This window comes from Leguminivora glycinivorella, chromosome 10 (genome assembly GCF_023078275.1).
Source record: "Leguminivora glycinivorella isolate SPB_JAAS2020 chromosome 10, LegGlyc_1.1, whole genome shotgun sequence".
NCBI lineage: Eukaryota > Metazoa > Arthropoda > Insecta > Lepidoptera > Tortricidae > Leguminivora > Leguminivora glycinivorella.
Window position 1 is genome coordinate 5,284,758 of NC_062980.1, and position 18,770 is coordinate 5,303,527.

The 18,770-nt window shown below is 33.9% G+C and overlaps 1 protein-coding gene across 49 annotated transcripts in view; it reads left to right on the top strand.

Annotated features, from left to right (window-relative positions):
* The window catches only part of LOC125230033 (perilipin-4-like), a 47,181-nt gene that overhangs the window by 11,785 nt on the left and 16,626 nt on the right, over positions 1 to 18,770 (top strand). For 27 of the 49 annotated variants that reach the window (XM_048134993.1, XM_048134965.1, XM_048134969.1 and 24 more), the window contains exons 2-13: positions 2,251 to 2,430; positions 4,287 to 4,421; positions 4,693 to 4,758; positions 5,677 to 5,763; positions 5,968 to 6,066; positions 6,140 to 6,238; positions 6,517 to 6,603; positions 6,679 to 6,777; positions 6,885 to 6,971; positions 7,086 to 7,184; positions 7,275 to 7,361; positions 7,464 to 7,562. In XM_048134993.1, the coding sequence (XP_047990950.1) occupies positions 2,251 to 2,430; positions 4,287 to 4,421; positions 4,693 to 4,758; positions 5,677 to 5,763; positions 5,968 to 6,066; positions 6,140 to 6,238; positions 6,517 to 6,603; positions 6,679 to 6,777; positions 6,885 to 6,971; positions 7,086 to 7,184; positions 7,275 to 7,361; positions 7,464 to 7,562 (1,224 nt within the window). Of the gene's footprint in view, positions 1 to 2,250; positions 2,431 to 4,286; positions 4,422 to 4,692; positions 4,759 to 5,676; positions 5,764 to 5,967; positions 6,067 to 6,139; positions 6,239 to 6,315; positions 6,415 to 6,516; positions 6,604 to 6,678; positions 6,778 to 6,884; positions 6,972 to 7,085; positions 7,185 to 7,274; positions 7,362 to 7,463; positions 7,563 to 18,770 lie in introns of all 49 variants that reach the window. The other 22 variants (XM_048134971.1, XM_048134990.1, XM_048135000.1 and 19 more) reach the window with 17 other exon arrangements.

Sequence of the window (18,770 nt, forward strand, 5' to 3'; positions counted from 1 at the left end):
ATTCAACGTAGTTTTGAGTAGTAATTATAATTACTTTAATTTTTATTATAAATATCAACACAGTCACAGAAATATGTACCTACTCCATTTTTTGTAGAAATAATCATAGTATTCACATATACATATAATTTTAACTCATACCTACCTATTTAGACAGAATGCTACAAAATATACATAATTCTCACGATTAATTCACCGTATATTATGTAGTTTATCTGCCTTGAAGTTTAAGTCATTACATGTATAATATATTTTATAAATACTGTGTCTTTTCACGCTTACTGGTAGACAAAAACCTCGGTGAGTCATGATAATTATTTGATATGTTATTAGAAAAACACTGTGTCTGTTCTCCGTAACTATTAATCATTATAAACACAATATCGATCTAAAGTTAATCACTATGTAGGTAATAATAATAAACGTAGTGGATTAATCTAAATAAATATATAAAAACAAAGCCACATATATATAATCGTCATAATTAAAATAACGCGCAAATATTACATGTACGTATAAACGGTTAATGTTAATTTATTAATATTTTTGATTAATTGCAGTCAAAAATATTAATTTTTATTTTATTTTATTTATTAAGGTTTACCAACGATTGCTATTGTATTAACGATAGTTATGTGTATTAATACATTTAATATTCTCTCTGTTATCAATCCGAGTAACAATGTGGATTACCTGCCTATTAAGTTATACTGTAATAAACAGAGATTAAATAATTCTGCATAGTTTTTACTAATAAGTAATTGTCTTTGAGCGTGGAAATGGAAGGTGTATAAACTGTATAATTAAATGATTGAAATTAAATACAAAAATATATTAAATATTAGAAGAAATACCACACAGTGATATAGGTACATGTAACAGTAACACAGTAGTAACATAATTATGTAATCTTAGCTCCAAGACAAAGATGCACGAGACCCGGGCGCCAGCAATATTGATTTCGTCGTCTCCTTTGCAGCTCGGTCAAGGGCTTCCGTGCACACCCAACACATGTCGTATCGATTGTCATAAACTACTTCTATTCAGCTGCTACATTTCTCTATAAATTTTATAATTACTCTACCTATTGCAAATGGTATGCTGGCTAAAATTCTCGAAGTAAACAGAGGTATTTTAATCAATGACAGCTTATTTATGACGCCGTGTCGTCAGTTTTACCGGCGACGTGTGTGGGTGAGACTTGCTTGAGACTGAGTAAGCTGTCTGCGAACCGGCTTGTTTAGAGTTATCTGTTTAATCCACCTTGAGAATTTATCTCTTGTGTCTACGTTATTGGTGTGCAAAGGACTTTATAACTGTCATGGTCAAGCATTAAATTGTTATTTACTCGTAAACCGTATTTCACAAGGGGGTAAATAATGTTGGTAAAAGTAAGTTATTAATTTGAAATCCAAAAAAAAAATGATTTTATTTTATATTTCATTATTTATTATTAATTAGTAGTATTAGATTTTCTTACTATAAGGTACAGCGGGGCAAATCTCGACTGGGGGGCAATTGTAACTGATCCATTTTTTCCATTATGACACTATTATGATGTTGAGTTCCACATGTAAGTATCCACTGAACACGCCTACCATGTATAAGAGGTGGACACTCTATTTAATAATGAAAACGTTGTTAATCTTGAAAAAAATTGACCAGTTACATTTGTCCCCCAGTCGAGATTTACCCCGCTGTACCTTACGTTTATTTCTGCTCATTTATCTTTCGACTTCGACCGTATTGTTTACCTCCTATTTCGGAGAGCTGTCTGCCGCACAGTAAAGTTGTTTACGTCGTTTTATGGCGTATAAAACAGCCGTCAAATTATATTGCTTATTTACATAATATTTACTTTGTCTTACTATGATAAATACACGCATCTCTCTCTCTTAGTATACCTAAGAATTATAATCCCGAACACAGGTTATTTTTATATTATGTCTAACAAACGCAAAACGTAGGGATGCGTAACATAAACCTACATATCGACAATAATCGATAAATATGCTACATAAAGCCTTAATCTGCCCAGTTCTAGTACACATTTTTGTACATATTCTAAAAATATTTTTTCACATTTTCTGAGTAACAATAACAAATGATACCAAATTCAAAAATAAATCAAATACTTCCAGGTAGGATGCCACAGAAAAAGTGTTGGTAGAACATTAACACTTACTTTAAATTATTGACGAATAACAAATATCACTGTAAATAATGTAATAAATAATATTTGTTGTCCAGGAGCCTTCCGAAGCATCGGAGAGAAGACAGCGTCGCTCTTCGAACGCAAGAAGAAGGATGTTGAACAGGTGGCTTCGGAGAAGACCTCGGAGGCTGCTCATGTCGTGGAAGACCAGGTCAAGAAGGCCGGGGAGCTAGTCAGCGGGGCGCAGTCGTCTGCCAATGATGCGGCGAGCTCAGGTAAGAAATTAATCGATAGTTCATTATTTTAATATCCTCCAAAATCCATGCACAAGTTTTTGTACATATTACAAATCCTATTTTGAACTATGTTATTACAAATTCTAAATTTAAAAACAAAACCATTGCGTCTGGGACTTAGGAAGCTAAAGATAAGTAATTTGCAGAAACTTCCGGCCAATAACATGGTTGGTTTCTTGGGTAAATACTAAATAGATCTGGCAGGCTAGGTAAAGAAAGATACTTGATACTTGCGAATGAAGGAAGTGAATAAAACTATTACATACCTAAGTAAATCCATATGCTTATCAAAGAAAATAATCGAACTGAATGAATCGAACTGAATCGACCTGATGGAGTACCTGGATGTTGATCAAATCAAACTATATATTGTGGTAATGTCTAAGAATTTTATGGTCGAGATGATTCAGAATTAACGTTGCACAGAAAATAAGTGATGACGCGACTTGCTCATATAGCGCCAGCAAATGATTTGTAAAACATTTCCGGTCGCCATTTGTCTCAGTTCTCAGTACATTTACTACTTCTTTTAAGTTAGTAATTACCTACTATCCGGTTTCACAATAGTTCGAAACTAATTTACCTTCGTGCCCTAATATCTTTAGACAATTCATAGATACATCTTCATCTTGAAGTTTTCATTAGTTTCTTACATTTGAACCCGGTCACTAATAAGTATTTAATTATCATGGAAATTAAGTGTGTGTTGAAAAAACAATAAATAAACTTATCGCCCTGATAGTTATTTTAAAACAGACTAATGTCCAAGTCAATTAGCGTCGATGTATGTGGCATAACTAGCGTAGTTTATGTCAGCCAGACAATCAGTAAATGTAGTACACTGATAAAGGGATCATAATATCGATTTACGTCCGTCGCTTTCATTCTTCCGATCTCAATAAGATATTTGATTAATTATATTATTTTAATTAGTTTATAGTATTTTAAACTTTACCTTTTTTTTTTTTATACTACGTCGGTGGCAAACAAGTATACGGCCCGCCTGATGTAAAGCGGTCACCGTAACCTATGGACGCCTGCAACTCAAACAGTGTCACATGCGCGTTGCCACCCCATTAGAAACTTGTACATTCCCTTTTGCTGTGTTAAGTACACAGCAAAAAGGAGTGTACAAGTTCCAAGGAGGGTTCGGGTTGCCGACGACTCAAAGGACAATAAACGGAACAAGTTAGTTCCGTAAGTCCTCCCGTCATCAGCACACCGCACCCTCGTTGAGCTCTGGCAACCTTACTCACCGACAGGAACACAACACTATGAGTAGGGTCTAGTGCTATTTGGCTGCGGTCTTCTGTAAGGCGGAGGTACTACCCCAGTTGGGCTCTGCTCTAGATTCGAACGAGACGATATCCGCTGTGCTGTGCCCTACCACACAAAGCGGAATATCATTCGCTATGCCCTACCTCCTCCATAAGCCTTACTGCTTATTTTAATATGAAATGGGTTTAGACAACTGTTTACAATAAATTAGTAAATATTACGGTGGGATAATACTTAATCCATCAAGTCTCATTAATCTCATTATAAATAAACTCTTGTCTAGTATCAGTCACCCTTGAGAATTAAACCAATATGTAATTTAAAACATTCCAAATTCCTTTCGAATATTATGTTCCCAATCCTTTCAAAATATTAAGTTCCAAAATTAAAACAAACCTACATATATGTAACTTACCTACATAATTCAGAAATCAGGTTACTTAATATGGTTAGTAAATCTAAACTTAATAAAACTATGTTAGTCTAAGTTAGTAAAAAAAAAAACAGAATAAAAATTACCTTTATAAATAACATTTTTAAGTTTTATAACTTTGCAGCCACTGCCGCCAAAAACTCAGCCATCGACGCCCTAGACAAAGAGCTGTCGAAGGTGTCCTTAGCGGCTGGAGAGGCCCAGGATGCTGCCAACCGAGCCGTCGCTGATGGCAAGAAGGTCGTCGACACTGCTAAAGGTATGTTTCATTATAATTTGATTATTCCTCTGCGAGATTCTAGCAAAACTAGTAAACGGTACACGAATTACGAGATCCAGTCTTGCCTGAAATATCAGGACAGTTTTTACTCTGAACGTTAGATCAAAGTAGTTAGTCATTTCAGATACATGATGCGCGCAATGTACACTCAAGACTTCATAGATATGAGTATAAGTTTTGTAATATACTATTTCTTCATCTATTGCACCTAAAGCTTTTCTTATTTTCCTTTTTTTTGCACTTTTCTTAGATACGATTGCAACAACCATAGATAATACCAAAAAATCAGCAGAAGCCGCAGTCAATGCAGCTAAAGGTAAGACTATTTTTTTTACTTTTTTACTTTATATCTTGAGCACATAATTTTTCTTTAAATACTAACAACTATCTTTTATACTTTGCTGTAGTGATATATTCACAAGCGGTAAGCACGTGAAAGAACTAAGGTAGTGGATGGCTGAAAGGTAATCGAACTCATTAGGTTTTACTCTTGAGTGCCATTAGCCAGGTTTGACCGAGCCTGGGTTTCAGCCAAAATAGGTTATGCGGGGGTGTGTTGATCATTCTTGGCTCTTGACTGAAGTTGCTAGTTTCCATTGCGATTTTATAGTGCATTCATTAGTTTTTTTACGTAGGTGCATTATTTATTTAGATAGAGACTTTTACTATAGTATAAATTTTCTGAGATGAACGTTTCGCTTTTGCCGTAATCTGTTAAACAAAGGCCTTTGTTTATATTATTCACTGCGGCTAGCTCCCGTTTCCACAGCACGTGCTAAAGTCTCAGTGTAGTTAAAAAGTAACTATCATGATAGCAATAAGGTTCAAATTTATTAAACAGTTTGCAGTATGCAGGTAACTTTTTTTGAAGATGACAAAACGTGTTATCTCCGAAAGGGCTTTTTATGGATTTGAACCTTATTACTATCATGATAGTTGCTTTTTAACTACACTGATACTTTAGCACGTGTTGTGGAAACGGGAGCTAGCCGCCGTCAACAATAGACACAAAGGCCTTTGTTTACAACAGATTACGGCTAAAGCGAAAAGTTCATCTCAGAAAATTCATACTATAAAAACATTTTATTCGATTTTATTTTGGTTAAAATAAAAATAAGCTAATTTACATTACACGACATTTTGTATTTTACCTTATTTTATCATCTGACATACGTTCATCACCATGTCGTAGTTTAGTTTAATGTAATATTATTATTTTGATTGGTCTTTGTAGAGACATTATCGAGCACAGTAGATGCCACACAAAAAGCCGCACAGAGCGCTCTCGACACTGGCAAAACGTACGCCACTAGTGCCAAAGGTTCGTAGTCAAATGCAATCACACTGGTGCTCATCGTTTGATATAATACTTTCAACACGTATTAAAGACTTACATTTTAAATAAAACAAATTTGAAACGTATTTGAGGGCGTAACATTGAGAGGAAAATTATATCAAACTTTGCGCATCCTCATGAAACACAAAATATATTTTTTTGTGTACTTATAGAAGTTTTGTTTTGTAGATACCGTTTCAAGCACAGTTCAAAGCACTGTAGATACCTCACAAAAGGTAGCCCAAGCGGCTCTGGAAACAGGCAAAACTTATGCTACATCCGCTAAAGGTATAGAATCATTTCATATGATTGAATTTTGATAATTTTGATTTTGTATTAATTATATTGTTTGATTGTATAGATACAGTATCGAACACTGTCCAAAATACAGTAGAAGGTACTAAAAATATTACACAAAGCGCTGTTGATCAGACTAAAGCTTGCGTCGCCAGCGCAAAAGGTACAAATTGTTTTGTTGAATCGTACTTACTAACAAGTGTGGTTAACATTTTGTGTTTTGTTATTGTGTGATGTTAGATACGGCCCAGCACACGCTCCAAAGTGCCCTGGACACGTCAATGAGCTATGCGTATTCGGCTTACGATATCGGCAAATCTTATGTTGATAGCGCTAGAGGTATTAACGCTTTTTAATTTTATTGCCAGCATTTTTATTTTTTGCTTCATAGAAATTCGTTTTGAACCGTTTATTTAATTTATTTATTTGTTTTTCTCGTAGATACGGTATCAAATACTGTAGATAATACCAAAAAATCAGCACAAAATACGATCGAAACGGATAAAACATACGCCGAATCAGCCAAAGGTATTTAAAAACAAACTACGTAAAATTATGTGTTGTCGGCTTTATGATGTATTATTTGTATGCTTTCGCTTGTAGATACTATTCAGAGCACTGTACATAGCACTGTAGACACAACGAAGCAAGTTGCTCAATCTGCGTTAGAAAAAGGGAAGGGTTACGTTGATAGTGCCAAAGGTACGTAAAAAAATCTAAAACATACAAAATATAAATACTTGAATACTTTTTTTATTAGTCAATTGTAACTTCATTGCGTTTTAAATATAGTTAATTGATTCTTGTAGATACTGTAGCGAGTACCGTGGATACAACTAAAAAAACAGCAGCGGCTGCAGTAGAAACAGGCGTGTCATATGCCGGAGCCGCTAAAGGTACAAATAAAATTTCATATTTAATTTGTCAATAACTTGCTTCAATAAATTGGCTTAAACTGTGTAATTTAACTTCGATTTGATTTTAAAATGATTTTGTCTATCAAATTTTAGACACTATTGCGAACACTGTCAGTAGCACAGTAGATGTTACTAAAAATGTAGCCGCTTCAGCAGTAGAAAAGGGAACCGCAATTGTAGGAAGTGCTAAAGGTATTTTTTGTTTTATATTGTTTTGTTTAATTTATTTCATTTCATTATTTTAATTTTTTTATTTTGTTAAAATTAATAATATACTCTTAGGTACTGTTGTCAATACCGTTGATGCCACTAAAACAGCAGCTGCTACGGCTATTGAAACGGGTTCTTCATATTTAGCCAGTGCTAAAGGTATTTCGATTAAAATAATTATTACCAGCATTACCTTTACTTACTTCATATTTATTTCTATTTTTGTTTACTTTTCTTTGAAAATATTTATTTGATTTTTAGATACTGTCGCAAATACTGTTCATAGCACAGTAGACACAACCAAAAATATAGCTGCATCTGCTGTTGAGAAGGGTTCAGCATTAGTAGGGAGTGCTAAAGGTACAATTTCAGTTGCTCTTTAGTTAATTCATTTAATTGGCTCCTCATACTAAAATTACAATAGGCTAGTTTCCTACTAGTCAAATCAGCTCCTTTTTAAGAAATGTCAAAACGATTTGCTAATATGAAATTACTATGAAATACTGAGGAGTGACGTCACGGTCAATTCATTTACTTTATATCTTCCTCTTTGACTTATTAAATAGAAATTATGTTTAAACATAACTACTGTCCATATATCTCTTCTAATTATGTGGTGCTTTATTTCGTGCACTGCATAAAATATTTTATTTTAAGTATAGGAAACTAGCCTATTTAAATAGTATATATAGTATACATATATATACTCCAATTGCTAATTCGAGTCCAAAAAAACTACTACGATGTTGCCACTGCAATAAAATGTTTGTAAAATAGTATAATCCTTTTTTATAAAAACACACGCCAAAATAAATTATTTATTATTTATTTCAATCCTTTGATTTATATATTTAATAGTCTTTTATTATTTACATAAATACTAGGACGCTCGATCTTTTTCTTTTTTTCCGTGATTTTTAGTTGTAAAGTTGGTATTGCGCTTGTATCACTTCAGGTATCAATAACATTTGGTGCTATATTTTGCGGTATAGAACAAACTATTGATGATATAGATATTGTGACCAATTTTTAGGGTTCCGTAGTCAACTAGGAACCCTTATAGTTTCGCCATGTCTGTCTGTCCGTCCGTCCGTCCGTCCGTCCGCGGATAATCTCAGTAACCGTTAGCACTAGAAAGCTGAAATTTGGTACCAATATGTATATCAATCACGCCAACAAAGTGCAAAAATAAAAAATGGAAAAAAAAGTTTTATTAGGGTACCCCCCCTACATGTAAAGTGGGGACTGATATTTTTTTTCATTCCAACCCCAACGTGTGATATATTGTTGGATAGGTATTTAAAAATGAATAAGGGTTTACTAATATCGTTTTTTTGATAATATTAATATTTTCGGAAATAATCGCTCCTAAAGGAAAAAAAAGTGCGTCCCCCCCCCCTCTAACTTTTGAACCATATGTTTAAAAAATATGAAAAAAATCACAAAAGTAGAACTTTATAAAGACTTTCTAGGAAAATTATTTTGAACTTGATAGGTTCAGTAGTTTTTGAGAAAAATACGGAAAACTACGGAACCCTACACTGAGCGTGGCCCGACACGCTCTTGGCCGGTTTTTATACATATACTAGCTTTTACCCGCGGCTTCGCCCGCGTAATAAAAGTATTCTTATTGAAACGTTTACAAAAAATAAGATTTTCATTTGGATCCGTAGGTTTCTTTGTAGGTACATCTGTCCGCGATTATTTAGATTAAGGTAAAGCGGGGCAATTCTCGACTGGGGGGCCATTGTAACTGATCTATTTGCTGTACGGTCAGCCAAGAAAGTGGTATCCCACTTTTCGACTCTATTGATCGAAAAGTGGTAAACCACTTTTTTGGCTGACACATATTACTATTGTTTTAAAAGAAATTCTTGCAATGATTGTAGAATTGTTACACAGCGACCACAGCGTAGGTAGTAGGTACGAATATGTATGTATTTTACCTATATGTATAAATATTTATACTGGGGAAACTTCATACAACCCACATAGCCAGTATCTCGACGCTATGGTCGGTAGGGTAAAAAGTACTTCCTTGCATTATCGCTTACAATTTTTTCCATTTTGCTTATACTTATTGCAAATGTAAATATATAAAAGGCAAGCAAACAACGATCTTCTTACAGCACATTGAATGTAATAGTTATTACGGATGCAGGATACTCGCCGATGCCTACTTACTAATCCCTTCCCACTGAGCCACCTGCATTTTACACTGCCTAGATATCGATTGCCGACCGATTATTCCGACCCCAATCCCTATTCTTATCCCCGTCCCTATCTCTTTCCTTGTCCCCGTCCCCGTCCCCTACTCCTATCCCTATTTCTATCCCTAACCCTATCTCTATCCCTATCCCTATTATCCCTATCCCTATTATCCCTATCCCTATCCCTATCCCTTGCCCTATCCCTATCCCTATCCCGATCCCTATCCCTATTATCCCTATCCCTATTATCCCTATCCCTATCCCTATCCCTGTCCCTGTCCCTGTCCCTGTCCCTGTCCCTGTCCCTGTCCCTGTCCCAGTCCCTGTCCCTGTCCCTGTCCCTGTCCCTGTCCCTGTCCCTGTCCCTGTCCCTGTCCCTGTCCCTGTCCCTGTCCCTGTCCCTAACCCTATCCCGTTCCCGTCCCCGTCCCCGTCCCTGTCCCTGTCCCTGTCCTTGCCCCTGTCAAATTATCATGCTAGGAGGTGAACTTTGAAAAATCCTTTCTTAGTGCTCCTCTAAGGAACTTCCGTGTCAATTTGAAATCTCTTGAACCAGAAGTAAAGATGAAAACTAAAGCTATACTTATGGCTATTTTGGATATTTTAACCCCATTGCACAACAACATCAGGGGAGAAAATCTCTTTTCCACGTCATTAGATTTTAAAATCGTTGTATTTATTGTGATCAGCGACCTGATAAACCATAAAAACGATACCCATATTGTGTTTTAGACTACCCCCTTTGCACCCCTTTAGGGGTCAAATTTTCAAAAAACCTGAAACATGTATTTAGTCATATGTCTTTAGGAATCCTCCTGTGAAGTTTCGAATAAAATAGTCAAACTAATCTTGTTTCCCCATACAAACTTTGAACCCCCATTTCACCCTTTTAAGAGGAGAATTTTGTAAAATCCTTTCTTAGTGCTCCTCTACACCATATAAGGAACCTATGTGCCAAATTTGAAAGCTCTAGGACCAGCGGTTTCGGCTGTGTATTGATATATTATGTCAGTTAGTCAGTCAGTCAGTTTCTTCTTTTACATATTTTTTTATATTTAAACCCCTTTGCACTACAACAGGGGAGAAGGTATTTCACTTTCGCCTCGTTAGATTTTAAAAACGTTGTATTTATCGTGATCAGCGACCCAATAAACCGTAAAAACGATACCCATATTAGTTTTTTGACTTTATCACCAGTAGTAGGGTACCCCCGTTACCAGCCCGGGTCTGGGGCCTGCTCCCAGGACCCCACCACCGCCCATCCATGGTCTTGCTAAACCTAAAAAAAAAAAAAAAAAAAAAAAAAAAAAAAAAAAAAAAAAAAAAAAAAAAAAAAAAAAAAAAAAAAAAAAAAAAGTAATAGCCCCCCATTTAGATTCATTGCGCTGGGTCCCGACGCTCTCAGAAGCCTCCTTCTAGTATTTACAGAATACGTTCTTTACACAATACACCTTGTGCACGACGGTTACAAAAGGATTACCGACCCTTTCTATTGTTCGATCTGGACTCTGCGCTAGACCATTGTTACCCTACCCAGCTACCTGGCAGTGTCATGCACACCTTTTCCTTGTGTCTCATACTGATAGGTATTTTATAATTAATTTTTAGTATAACTTTGTAATCATATGGATTGCGATTCTAACCTAACCTAACCTAATTAAAATACCTAACTTTTCCATTCGTAACCTAACCAAATTTAATTAAAACCTACTCTTAGTTAACCTAAGTAGTCTAGACTTACCTTTATGAAACCTAACTGAGTTTCACCTACTTTTACTTTTATTTCTATAAATGTAGGTATTTATGAAATGTATTATAATTACGTTTTAACTTAAGAACTTCTGAGTTACATTTAAGTTTATCCAAATACCTAAACTTAACGATCCTATCTAGCGTATCTTTCTTTTTCTCGAATATTTATGATATCTTATACCTATTTCTATCATACATCTCTTTGTTGTATTACCAAATTTGTACATATGATTAATAAGTCAATTTTTTGATTACGTCTTAATAAAAGTTAATTTCCCATCTTATCAAACTTTTTTTTTACATATATTTCAATGTTTTGTATCTGAATAAACCTCGGTAATTTTGTGAAGTTGCGTTTTTGCTTAATTGCTTTATTTATTGTACCTTCTTTGAATAATTTACTTACCTATGTCTATTATTATTTTTTATGACTTGTGTATTGTTTAAGAGAATGCATACTTTCAATAACTTGTTACGACGTGAGAAACTGAGAACCGGTTAAAACATGTTTAAGGCTAATTCTATGTGAATAAAAATGTCTTTTGTGCATTTTTAAAGATAATATATATTTATTGTTTCCGTTTATTTGAATAATTCGGGTTTTGGGTAAAGAGATCCTTCGACGAACATGTCAAGGCATGATACTTTCTATTCATATTTAACAAAGAGCATTAACTGGTGTAAACATGTTTTAGACTAACGCACCGGTAATTCTTGTGACTTGAATTTATTATTGTAACAACTTAGTTGCTTTATTATAGATGTTTATTGTATTGTAAAATGACAAAAAGTTTATTGTTTGCGTTCAGGTATAAGATGAACTGGTTGAAACAAGATTTATGGTACGTTCCCCTGCTCTCTACCATATTACGAGTATAAAAGCCAAAGAGAGTCGAGGCTGAATAAGTATTCCTGTAGAGGCAGCCTTCTGTACCAGAGCTCCTTGTATCTAGTGTGGTATATAGAGAAGTGGAGTGTGCGTTCAAAAGTGAAGTGTTTATAGACAGATCCAACAATGGACGTGAGTATGTTTTTCTTTTTAAATTACTGTAACCCATATTGCCTTTTTATAATATTGTTTCGTCTAGTGTTCTTTGTATTTAATTAATAGAATTGTTAATAGTGTTTAAAATATTGTCTTTCATTGTTTCAGTTCTCTGAAAATACTTTCAAGAACTATTACTACCCGGAAAATCAGGGTGATTCAACCGATGAGGAAGGTACAGCTGGTTTCAAAGTTAAGCAAGCCCTCGCAAAGAAACGTCCTGGAAATAATATTGACAGCTTCTTTGAACGACCTAAAAAGCAGTGTAAAACCTTGAAACGGTCTTCGAATGTAAGCAAAAGTTCGCCAGAAGGCGTGGCTAATTTATCATCTGGACAAGATGATGGGGCGTATTCATCTCACTTAATTAAAATAGAGATATATGATATGCAAACAATCAAAAACATCCCATCCACGGAACACTGGAAGCACGCGGACGTCAGACTGAAGTATTTTGCGTTGGAAGACGACTTGGAATTACAAAATACGCGAAATATTGTATATAATATTACAAAACAATTAGCTTCTAAGGACACATGTGTAAAATATTTTATAGATAATAAGAAACAGTGATAAATATAATTTTTAACGATAGCAGTAGGATAGTGTTAAAGTGTTTCACATTTCTTATCTTTCCTTTTTATGATTTAAGTAAATTTCCTTGTAAGATATTCTTTTGCATTGTTTCGCATTCCAAAAAAAATAAATAAGAAATAAAATGGTGTCAAATGTCTGTAGTTTTATAAAGGTTATTATGTGAGAATTAAAAATAAAAATCCTTATTACCAGTACACGTATTTTTATTTATTTCACAAAAAAGGTCTTAAACATATTTCGTAATACTAGATCATTACATAAAGAATTATCAGAAAACAAGTTAAGCATATGTTTCATAGATTTTCCATGAAACTTAAAATACAAATAAACTAAACAATATTCACCACAAACAGAAGTGAAATGGTTTTGAAGTGATTTATTATTGTAAAACCACCGTCTCGTATTTCTATCTAGAAATGACTTATGATAACCGGAAGGTTTCCTGCCAAAGGAGTCAAAATATTCACCTACACCATTTACATCAATGTGTATAGCAACCCAATGGGAACCCGGTTTTGAATCAGGGTCTAAATTACTGACAATAAAGGTAGGTAGATTAACCCGAATAGGTATTTTGTTGGCAGCAAAAACATTTGAATTAAACAATGGGTTTAGTTTCCTCATACAAAATTGAATTTCTTTAGTATCCATAGTTAAGTAACATATACAAATTATTGATGATCATGCAAACAATGATGAATTCCAAATAAAATAAATTAAAGAGAACGGGGTATTTATATGTTTCTTAACTATTGTAATCTACAGATACATCACGATTTTTATTTATTTCAATTATATTATCAAATTCTGCATACACAATACAATTAATGGTACTAGTTAGAGCGGAATCAAAACGTACTTCTATCCGAACGCTACCATGTCTAACAAGATTCCAGTGTGAAGTTGAATTAGCAGATAAATCAGGAGTTAAATCAAAACACAATAAACAATAACCTTGACCAAAATCTGTTCTGCTTATTCCATTACCCTCGTTATGGAAATGAATACCAGTTCCAGAAAATAGAGTGTGATATGCTGCTGCTATTGTACCAGAACTAAATGAAGGTTGTAATGTTTTAGAAGGAACTTCATGACCATCTACGAACAAACTAAATGAATTCATATTATAATGTTGAAAATTAAACGGATTTAATGCTAAATTACCATTAAAACCTGAATTTGATACAAATCCAATAATACATCTTTTAGGAATTTGCCCGAGAAATATATTATCTAATGTTTTACCCTGAACCCCCGTTGGTATTGTGAGAACCTTAACTTCTGCCCTCGTAATGGGGTACTTCGCAGTTGTTGTGGCTAATACTTTTTGATGGGCTAACAAAACACTAGGATTGATTCTCGTTCTCCTTACAATGAGGCTGGCATCCATTATTTGTACTTTGAATTTTTTATCTTGGTGGCAAATAAGATTGAATGATTCTTTTGAGCGAACTAACTTAATACGTAGTTCTACACCATTTATTAAGAATTTCTCTTGATTAAATATATCACCATGTAAATGACCAATCATTTCTACTTCCTTACTCTCCTTGATAAATTCCAGCCTTTTGTTAAACCCTTTGTTGTTAACGTCAACAGTATCCATATAGCCCGGCGTATCTTCATACCACAATCCACAAGTAAGATGAGTTGTTTTGGCTGCTGGTCCGTAGTTGAGAAGATTTTCCATATAAGCACGGTAGGCATATGTATTGTTTGGTGGTGATATGAGTTTTTGATTTAAATATACATCAAGTTGATTAAAAAGAGAATGTAACCAGTTATTGGTGGGTCCAACTGCAGCATCTGCTTTTAATTTAGTACCATCTTGGTTCAACACTTTAGCAGTAATGTGTATCATTGTGTGTGATAGATCTATGTAGTCATCACCCGATCCAGGTACTTGAAATTCGATTGGACCGTCATCGCTTAAAGATGAAATTGGTTTATAATGAATCCACTGTCCGCTTTCAATGCTTGTTTGAGTTGATGGAAGGGCAAATATATCTAATTCAGATTTCGCACACTCACATGAATGATTATGTAAAAATGACATTATTTAGTTTGAAAATATATCGTTATTTATATCTTTTTTATTTTTTACTTCCTCTTCGTCGCGATGCTTTTAGAGCAATGAGCGGTTCCCTTCTTTTATTGGACATTTTATACCCAGATCCTGACATAAGGGAATCAATTTTTTCATCGGCCTTTCTTTTCAGGTTTGCACTTGCTTCCTTGAATCGTGATCGTATGGAACTGTCTATAGGGCGAGCATTTACCATATCAGATAAGAGTCCAACTCCTGCTCCTAAAGTTTCTTTTCCAATGGTTCTTAAACCACTAGATAATAAAGGAGTACGGATCTAAATAGTCCTCCCAAAAAACTGCCTATACCATGTCCTCTTTGATATGGAACTCCCTTATAGACAATTCCTACACCAGAGCCGGCTTGGTGTGAATAATAATGTTCGTAAGGACAAGAGGTTGATGATCTGTTATACATCATTTTACACGTTGAAAGTGTAGTTTCACGCAAGAAGACCCAAATTGAAATGGTACTCTGACACCGGTTGTTGTTCTTATATCTATTTCAATTGTATCAAACTCTCTTCGTAAAACTGGTACATAGTGAGCAGGTGAGAAAATATGTGTTTTATAAGCTCCATAAATGAACTTAGTTGGATCTAAAGGTATTATTCTAAGTAACGATGTTATAACATCTCCAACTACTTGTGGATGAATGATATCTGTATAAACAAATATTTGAGATGGTAAACCTAAATATAAATTTGCTGGGTTTTTTCCCAATGTGATTTGTTTCAAATTTGTTCTTGGTTTAAAACCCATTTGAAGACTTAGTATTGGGGTTGTTATGATAGAAGTGATATCTTTATTTGATGTTGTTACTCCTATCATTTTTGTTAGTTCATCATAACGAAATTTAACATTATTTTTTAACTGAGGGTTTTCATTAAACGCTTGAAGAAAGTGATCTATATTATCGTAAGTAGTGGCTGGTATATGAGTTTTTATATCCACAATTTTTGAAGTCTTGTCAGCAGGCGAAAACACTTTTTTCTTTATATAAATTATGTTTTCATGCTCTTGTACATTATACATAGAACAAGGGTATTGAAATTCCACCAAACCAACTACCCATTCTCCATCCAATTTAATGGTCTTTGGTAATTTTGTTAAAAAATATGCAGTCGTATTATCTGTGTAATAATCGGATGAACTATTACTTAACAAAGTTAAATAAAAGCTATTATCACTCATATTTTCTTTAAGCTTGATTCAGGTATCCAAGAATTAAATTTATTAGGATAACCTTGCCACTTCACTAGTATTTCCTTTCTGCCAGCAACTCGACGTGAACGTAATATTTTATCAATTTTATACTCGTTGGAGGGGAGATAAGTTACTTTTTGTATTTCTTTTGAATAAAACGTCCCAATTATGCGTTCGCCTTCCAAATCCCTTAGTGTATAAACAATCCGAGGAGATCTTTTAATAATTGAATTAATTATAAATATTTCATCACTCCAATTACTTTCGTAACCTTTTTGAAATATATGTTTGTATTTAGTGATTCTAACATGATCTCCTACGTTTAGTTTTGCAGTTTCTGGTGAGATTTGTCTATCTGTATTGCGATCATATAAATTACACCAAACAGTCATAATATTATTAGAGTTAACATCAACTGGACACATTTTTATGCTTGAATGATAGCTGTGGTTGTAAGAATAAAGAAGATCTTGTAGAACATTTATGTAATTATATGTATTCTTATGAGTGAAGTAACGCCACATTTTCGTTTTAAGAGTTCTCTGGAACCTTTCTACTATACTTGCTTTAATATCAGGGTTATTAGTGGTATAATAATTAATATTTTTACTTTTGAAATAATCTCTTACCACCTTTGAAACGAATTCCGTACCTTTATCAGATTGGATATGACGAGGAACTGAGTTGGCTTCAGTAAATATGCTTTCAAAACAATGTTTAACTGTTGCTGAATCCTTCTTCTTCATGGCTCTTGCAAAAGCATATTTACTGAATACATCGATAACACAAAGAATATATTTGTAACCATCATTAAATTGACTATATGTACTCATGTCACTCAAATCAGCTTGCCAAAGTTCATTAAAGTTAGATAGAATGTATCTATTTCTAGTAAACCGCCTATGAACAGGTTTATGTAGTGTATACGTGTCTTGAGATTGTAACCATTTTTTTACATCTTCTTTATTCATTTGACCTTTCATTTCCTTTGTTAAATTATTTAAACTGCTATAACCAGCGGGATGAGAGATATCATAGTAGATTCTGTTAATATCTAATAAGGAGTCCATCTTTCCCAATTTATAGTTTTTGCAGATGATTTTTGTACTCGTGTAGTAAGAGGAGTAGATGTGTTGTTTTCTTTATCTAACGAGGCTCGTGTTCTTATAGAAGTAGAGGGGGTAAAGGGCTCAATCAAAGGAGTGTCATTAATAAATGCTAAATTTGTAGGATTACCTATGCATGACTTAGGAACTTTGATATCTTTTAAAAGTAAAGCAAACACTTCCCAGCCAATTGGTTTAGGACGTTTAAGACATCTAACCGTGTCGCTCACCAAATCAGTAATATTGCTATTTTGAATAGTCTGGTTGTTTATAACAACTTCACCAGTCTGCTTCCACCAAATTTTAGGTTTACTTAAAACAATGTAATCTAATAGCGTTCTAGCTTTTTTTTCATAAGATTTAGGTAATATCTCTATTATTTTTGATGGACTGATCGGCATTGATTCTTGATTTATTTCACCAGGTGTCGTGTTAAACAAAGATGGTGCAGCTATCTCAGTTACATCACCTTTCGCTGATTCCTTATATTCTGTCTCCTCCTTTTTGGGTATCTTTGAATTTATGATATCATTACTTTCTTTGTTGAATTGATCGAACCCCTCCATTACTATAGGTATCTTAAACGGTTTTCGATCTGTTTCAATAAAATGTAGAAACCGCTGCAATGCTTGAGAATAAAGCATCCATTTTTCACGATCGTTCATTTTACTTTTGAGAATTTTTTGCATCTCTTCATCTAGCCGAGATGAGGAATTTTCAGGAGGGTTCTCATTGCGTTTCAACTTTTCAATAAAGTCCGATTCAACTAATAACATTTTTTTCGTGTTTTCCATTTTGTTTATTTATGATAAAGAGTTAACTAAGGCACTTAGAACTGCTCCTAAAATAATAGGTAAAAAGGCACCTCCTTTTTGAATTATAACCGTTTTTCTTAATTTATGTTTACCTTTTGAAACTAATTTCCTTAATATGTCTTTGTACTTTTTTAACTTTGTTTTTTCCTTTTTTTCTAAAGGAATTTTCCCATTCAGAACGTTATAAATGCACTCGCATATAATGTTGATCTCTTCATCATCACAAGATTTAAGTAATGCAGTACGATATTTGGGTTTAAGCAAGTGCAATGCCTCTAATAAATGTTTATATGTGTTTACTCTTGCATGCATCATGTAGAACTGACTAAAATTTGTTGATTTTTATCATATTTAAATCCTTTTTTGGGTACATACACTGTGCAATGTCCATCAAATGGAAATATTTTTGTTTTAAAACGACATATGTCATTTGTATTTTGTTTCAGATCAATCATAAGGTAACCATGAGCATCCTTTGTAGCATCTTTGTAGGCTTCATCCACGAATTTTGAGTTTTCAGGACAAACTTGTCGTGACAGGTATCGTATTTGAGTTTTATCTCTAGGGTTCTTAAAAAATACAATGTAGCTTGTGTTCAGTGAAATATCACGTTGACCTCTTCCTTGATGAAATATGTTTTGTGTTATATAAAAAACACTTAAATTTCTATGATGACTTCCTTTAGTAAAAATATCAACAACTCGTCCATCTGATTCTCTCATTAAATCATCTATTATTAGAAGTTTAGGTTT